Source organism: Amblyomma maculatum, chromosome 3 (assembly GCF_055883805.1).
Source record: "Amblyomma maculatum isolate TAMU_Amacu chromosome 3, ASM5588380v1, whole genome shotgun sequence".
Lineage (NCBI taxonomy): Eukaryota > Metazoa > Arthropoda > Arachnida > Ixodida > Ixodidae > Amblyomma > Amblyomma maculatum.
Window position 1 is genome coordinate 151932655 of NC_139346.1, and position 6000 is coordinate 151938654.

The 6000-nt window shown below is 46.3% G+C and overlaps 1 protein-coding gene across 1 annotated transcript in view; it reads right to left on the bottom strand.

Annotated features, from left to right (window-relative positions):
- The window catches only part of Pgd (phosphogluconate dehydrogenase), a 66402-nt gene extending 61241 nt beyond the window's left edge, over positions 1–5161 (bottom strand). The window contains exon 1 of the mRNA XM_084598215.1: positions 5006–5161. Within this exon, the coding sequence (XP_084454341.1) occupies positions 5006–5025 (20 nt within the window). The 5' untranslated portion in view covers positions 5026–5161. The remainder of the gene's footprint in view (positions 1–5005) is intronic.
- Positions 5162–6000: the final 839 nt, after the last annotated feature.

Genomic DNA, 6000 nt, shown 5'->3' on the forward strand with positions numbered 1-6000 from the left:
AATTCCGTGTGCATCAGCATGCGACACGTATCAAAGGTTGATTTACGCATCGTTTTTTGCTATGTCTTTTCTACGGTTTACGATGGGCCATTGCGATACAAATTATTTTCGATATACGGCTCCCTGAAACGTACACATGGTTGTTGATCTATAGCAATAGACGCAACTGAATGATATGCACCTCATAAACTCATTCATGTCCGGCAGTGCAAAATGCATTGCTTTATAAAACAGCCAGTCGTCAAAATAACCGCATTTGAACATCCGAGACGGCGAAAGAGTAAATGCTTACCATCTGCAATTTGATCATTTCCTCTTAAACTACGCATGCTAGCAAGCAGTAGTTGCTTTCATATTTTTTTTTTCGAGCAGAAAAGCGCTCAGGATTGCGAGTATGTGTGTAAAAACGGTACACAACCGAGCCTGCTAGCGCAAGCGCGTACTGAATAAGAAATCGGGCCGCGGCTCCATAGCCCGCCGTATCTGAGTTTGCCCCAACATGGCGCCGTCGAAGGCGGTGTCTCCACCCTGTACGGCGGCGCGCGCTACATCGAGGCACCCTACCCTGACGTTTCGCCGTGCACTCTCACAGGTTGTAGAATCAAGCGTCTTTCCTTTCTTTAGATCACTATCTTCGCTCACCCGCTTCTCCCCTTCGGGCCGCGCGGGTACCGGTGCGAGGATGCCCCAATACCCTTGCGTTTAGTAAGTTTTCTCGACGAGGTGCAATAACGCTATCGCGTTTCACTCTTGAAGGCGAAGCTTAAGCGTCCTCCAAATTTTTTAAGGAATTTCTGGAGTCCTCCGACAGTGAGGATGGGGAACCCGACGCCGTGCTTTCCTTCACGGCAACACAGTTATTATACATCGTCGTTCAGACCGAGACCGATCGACAGACCGCAATTCACCAAGTTCCCGTACAACTGAAGCGCTGTTGCTAGATATTTCAGCTTCGAACTTAGGAGGCTATTCAGGTTGCCACAAAAGACCTTAGAAGAACTCGCCATTTTCCCGGATAATAACGCCTGACCCGCCGACGACGAGAAAAAAATGTCCCTAATTAGATCATAGATGTTTACAAGCATCTCATCGGCAGCGCGCGTCGTCTGCTAGCGCCGTCAACACGTGCACCACATTTCTGTACCTCCTCCTCCTCGGAGGGTGCCGCGGTTCTTTGCACCAGAGCGGCACCACGAGTGCACCAAAATCAATCGCGGACGAAGGTGCAGGGACCGCTGTGAATCGAGCGCTTTGGTGCAGCGCACCGTGAACCTGTTCCGGCGGTGCAGAGAACCACGGCTGAATCGAACGCAGCTAATGTCAGCCAGTGTTGTTGCACCTTTTATTAACCCGGTCCTGTGCCCGCTGCATCCATCTGATTCCTGCAATTTTTCGTCACCTCATTCGCCACCTAACTTTCTGCCGCCCCATGCATGCTATGCTTGCCTTCGCCTGGAATCTACTCCGTATCGCTTAGGGACCACCGATTATCTGGTCTTCGTATTACATGACCTTTTCTCCGACCACAATGTTTACTTAATTACAATCAAAGACTGGGAAAATAGTGTAACTTGGACGAGTATGTGTGGAAAATAAAATGTGCTTTGTAACATCACCTATATGAATCTCTAAAATTGTCTGCATGAATAGTGCAATATCAAAACACGTAAGTAAAGAGCTGTAGCTCAAATATCGCCTTACAGAGCATCGTAATCGCCGGATATTGTTTCCATTGTTATTTTTTTCCTAATTTCCGCCTCCTCGCCTACGAGGGTCTCCCCCTGTCCTTTCTTCCTATCGCTCCCCTCTCTACTTCCCCTCGCTATCCTCTCCCTATCCCCTTTTCCTTCCCGCCGGCCGCAGCTCAAGTGCTTCAGTTTTTTAGATAGCAGTTGCCGCGGCCGGCAATACTCTTTTCCTTCTCTTTGATTATTTAAAAAAAAAATAAATCAACCACTACCACCACCACCACCTACGAGAGGTGAAATTTGCTCAATGCGGCTCGCACAGCAGTAAAAGTTTGAGGCCCCTGCTTTGCGTCCGCTTTTTAGTGTACCGAAAACAATGGAGAATATACACACTTCCCAGAGCTAATTGGCTTTTGTCACATCGTGGTCTCTGCAATGTGGACCGTGGGGGGTCACATCTAGCTCTGACCTCCACGTACAACGCGAGGAAAAAATGCTCCATAGTAGCGGCGTGCACAGAAACAATGGAATAAGCTCGAGTCCAAGAGAAGAAAATTCTGTTCCTGAACGACGCGCTTCCTTGCCAGTCACTACCTCCCTCTACGTATCCCGCCTCAATTATATGCTTTTGTCCAAGGCTGAATGCAAGGGTGAGTGAGAGAAAGTGGGAGAGGCAGAAGCGGGAAAAACCAGCAGACGAAAAAGATTGCAGACGACGTCAATTCCCGGCGCGCAGCCCATACACGGAAGTTTTACATCCTGCATGGGAGAGAGGCTCCGGGAAGGTAGCTGGCTGCTCCTTTTGTGATACCTTCTGCCAAGATTGTCGCCACGCTGCTCAAGCTAAAAAGCCAGGACCCGCTCTATCAGTTCTGCAGAGGTGTAGCCGACAAATAGCCAAGGTCTGCGGCCTGAGTATATGGCTGAAATATATGCCGATAACATCCCCCTCCCCTCTCAGCACATGCCAACACACACTGAATGTGGATTTTTCCACAAAAACAGCACATTCCTGAGGCATGTGCGACTCCTCGCCTTCAGGTTTGAATGCATCTCAGCTCGTGACCATATGCAGAGCGAACACAACCAATACACGCATGAAACAACACTGTTTATGAAAACTATCTTAGTCGGTCAATTAAGAGTTATTCTGGTGTGCCGAGCATCTAAAAATACTTGGCTATACAGTAGACTGCGACAATGCACACTCAGTTTCGTCTGAGAGGCAGATAGCAGAACAGGCTGTTGGGCTATTTGGTGCATTGTATGAAGTTAGATTTCGTGTAAACACAAGCCTCTATTTCAGATATTTCAAGAACTCTGGGTCTTAACTGTATCAGAGAAACCGCGTCTTTATGCATATCATTAAGTCATTATAGTCGAATACAACTCGAAAAAAAAAAAAAAAAGAGCGGTATAAGGTAGCGTACAATATATTGCGCTGACCGAGTGTAATGTCATCATAGCTAATTCCCTTACTTGCTAGTGCGACACCGCAGGTGCATAGTTGACAGTTGTTTCATGGCGCAACCGAAAACTAATTTGGTTAGACCCAAAATTTATCTTACCTCAGCAGATTTAAACTTGCCCCGTAAAAAGTAAACTCCGACAATTTGGAAAAAGTCAGAAAATTTCGGTTCATAAAATTCCTTTTGCCAATGTTCGTTTCTTGCAATCGCTAAAAAAAGATGAAATTTCCCGAATGGAACGGCAACGCAAGGGTGTGCAAGAGGTTCGACCGCGACGTCATTGAAAATCGACCAATGCCACTGGCTGTAGGACCTCCTACAAGGGGAAATCGGCCTATTCGTTCCTGAGCGTTATCCGACTATGCGTTTATCTATGGCATCGGATAAACAAACGTTTAAAAGGAGGAACAAGTCGCTCAAAAGCCGGTTTTCCACACACACACACCAATTTCTCGCCTGTGTTTTCCAGCTACATCTTTTGCGTCAGAAAAAGGCGACAAGGAACTCCGGTTAAAATAAAATATACATATACTCTCACAACAAAACAGTGGCTAAATCGGTACTGGAGACTGGTTTTTAACTACAAAGAAAGAAGACGTAAGGTGTAGCTTAGGTGCAGTCGCAAGCTTTGAAAGGTAACAAGCTTTTACGACAAAGTGAAACACACCTGTCACGGCCATTCAACCGAACTACGGGAAAGTCGATACAATACAGAACTAAGTTCCCATTTCCCACAATTTTTCTTGCTCCGTCGCAGTTCACAGCTTTTTATCAACGCACGTATGCATGCGATGTACATCAACACATCAATTTAGGAATTAGAGTAATTAACATGCCGTTACTGATCCATATAAACGCTACCACGGAATTATGAACGAAGCACTTGATCACATTTTATCTCAATCAGTCGATCCCGATAGGCACTGAACCGCGGTTATGGATAGTTTACTTCTGTGAACACGGCAAAGCAAAACTAAGACCGGAAAACTAGATACAGGGACACGCTTGTTGTAAGCGCCGCCAAAAATAAACACCGCATTATGCACAACATGGTGGAATTTTGATCAGAAAGTAGAAAGGTAGCAAGTTAAGGACAATTCGAACAATCCCCAATCAAGAACCAGCTCATAATTAACATAAACTCTACCAAACTCGGCCGAACGCACGTTGTTGCAAACTTAGCCGCGACCAGTTCGATTGCAACGATCGATGTAGGAACTATGCAGCAACAGCGCACATGCAGCGCCTGTATCCATGCAACGTTCGAAGTAACTGACTGCGAGCCGTCTGGTACGTGCGACATGTAGCACGCATCACGCTAGAGATCGAATCATTTGTAATACAACAAAAATGTCGCAGCACTGCATACTGCGTCTCGTTTTATTTTCTCTGCACAAACGAGCGTCCGTGGGCAAAAAATAAATCAAATAAAATAATTCCGCTGTTACAGTACGAACTCCCTTTCGCCGTATCTTCCTCATAAGGCGCTTCAATTGTCAGCAACCAGTTAATAGTTGCTTGCAGAGTTACTGGGGGGGTTGTCTCAGTTTTCATTGAGATCCTCGCCGAGCCGGGCTAAGATGGTCGCACTTATTGGGTATCGTGTCGCATACGAACTGACAAATTCGCGCACAGCGAGAAGACCGAAGACATTAAACTTGAAATCCGCGGCGTTCTGGCGACAAAATTACTGGCACACGCAATCAGACGAGTGCAACACCACTATCACGCCACCGTCGATCGCCTACCATACACCAAAGCGTGGACCGGCACGCCGTTCCGAGCTCACGCTGTATATGAAACTCGCGCGTGTGCAGTGCACACACAGTTTACGGGCTGAGCACTTACTTTGTTTGTTGGCGGCTCATTTTAGGTCCTGGGAGGAAGGAGTTTGCAGACGACCAAAGAAAACAAGACTTCGCACGGTTGGTTCCTGCGTGACCACTGAGAGGAGAGAAGCAGAGAAGTGTTTGTGCAGATGTGCAGGAAGTTTCATTCAAGTGGATATGACGTCACGCCAGCAAAAGTTGGCGCACGCGCACTTGCGTTTAGCAACCGAAACCGAAACTGCTTGACTATGGTCCCTGTTTTCCAGCGACCATAACTTGGCTGCGTGTGCTCGTTGGAAATAAATTTCAAATCATGAGACTAACGTTAATCAGCCCTCTGCCACTTGAGAAGCGCATCGTTCAACTAGCAAACCATCTCCAACATCTTAATGCCGCTCGTACTCGAGCAATGTAGAAGCAGCACTGTGATCCAACACTTTCTTAGAGCGCTTGTTAGCCACCGTAGGACCATAGTTCTGCAGTAACCGACACCGGAGTCTGCAGTAGCCAACACATCACTTCTCCGCGAAAATATTATGTTAAGGTTTTTCTGGTTATCTACATAAATAGCTAACGGTCAGAAGAAATTAAAAACGGAAGAATTCCGAGGCGAGCTCCTAGAAGTAGTTTGTCAAAGTAAGACATTTTCGCTGAACTCTTGTGGACAGCTACAAGCGCTCTCCCTTATTTTGAAAATGAGTCCTCTACTGGCATACCTGGCTGGCTTCTCTTTACGAAGAGGACCAGCTCGGCCTGGTGTGGCAGGCAAACTTCATTTTGAGCAGTTGATTTGTGCTCTAAAATGAAGTGCTTTTACTACTATTTGCGTCAGGAACTTGCTTCAGGATTTCCCCAACCAAACAGCTGCCCAGTTCCTACGAAAATGATCACCATATTTTGAGAAAAAAAAAAAAAAGAAAACAGCAGCTTACTAATTTACACTGAATGTAATCGAGTCCAATGTTTTAGAGGAATCTCCCAAGGTTGAGTAAATTTGCAATACTGAAGTAGTTG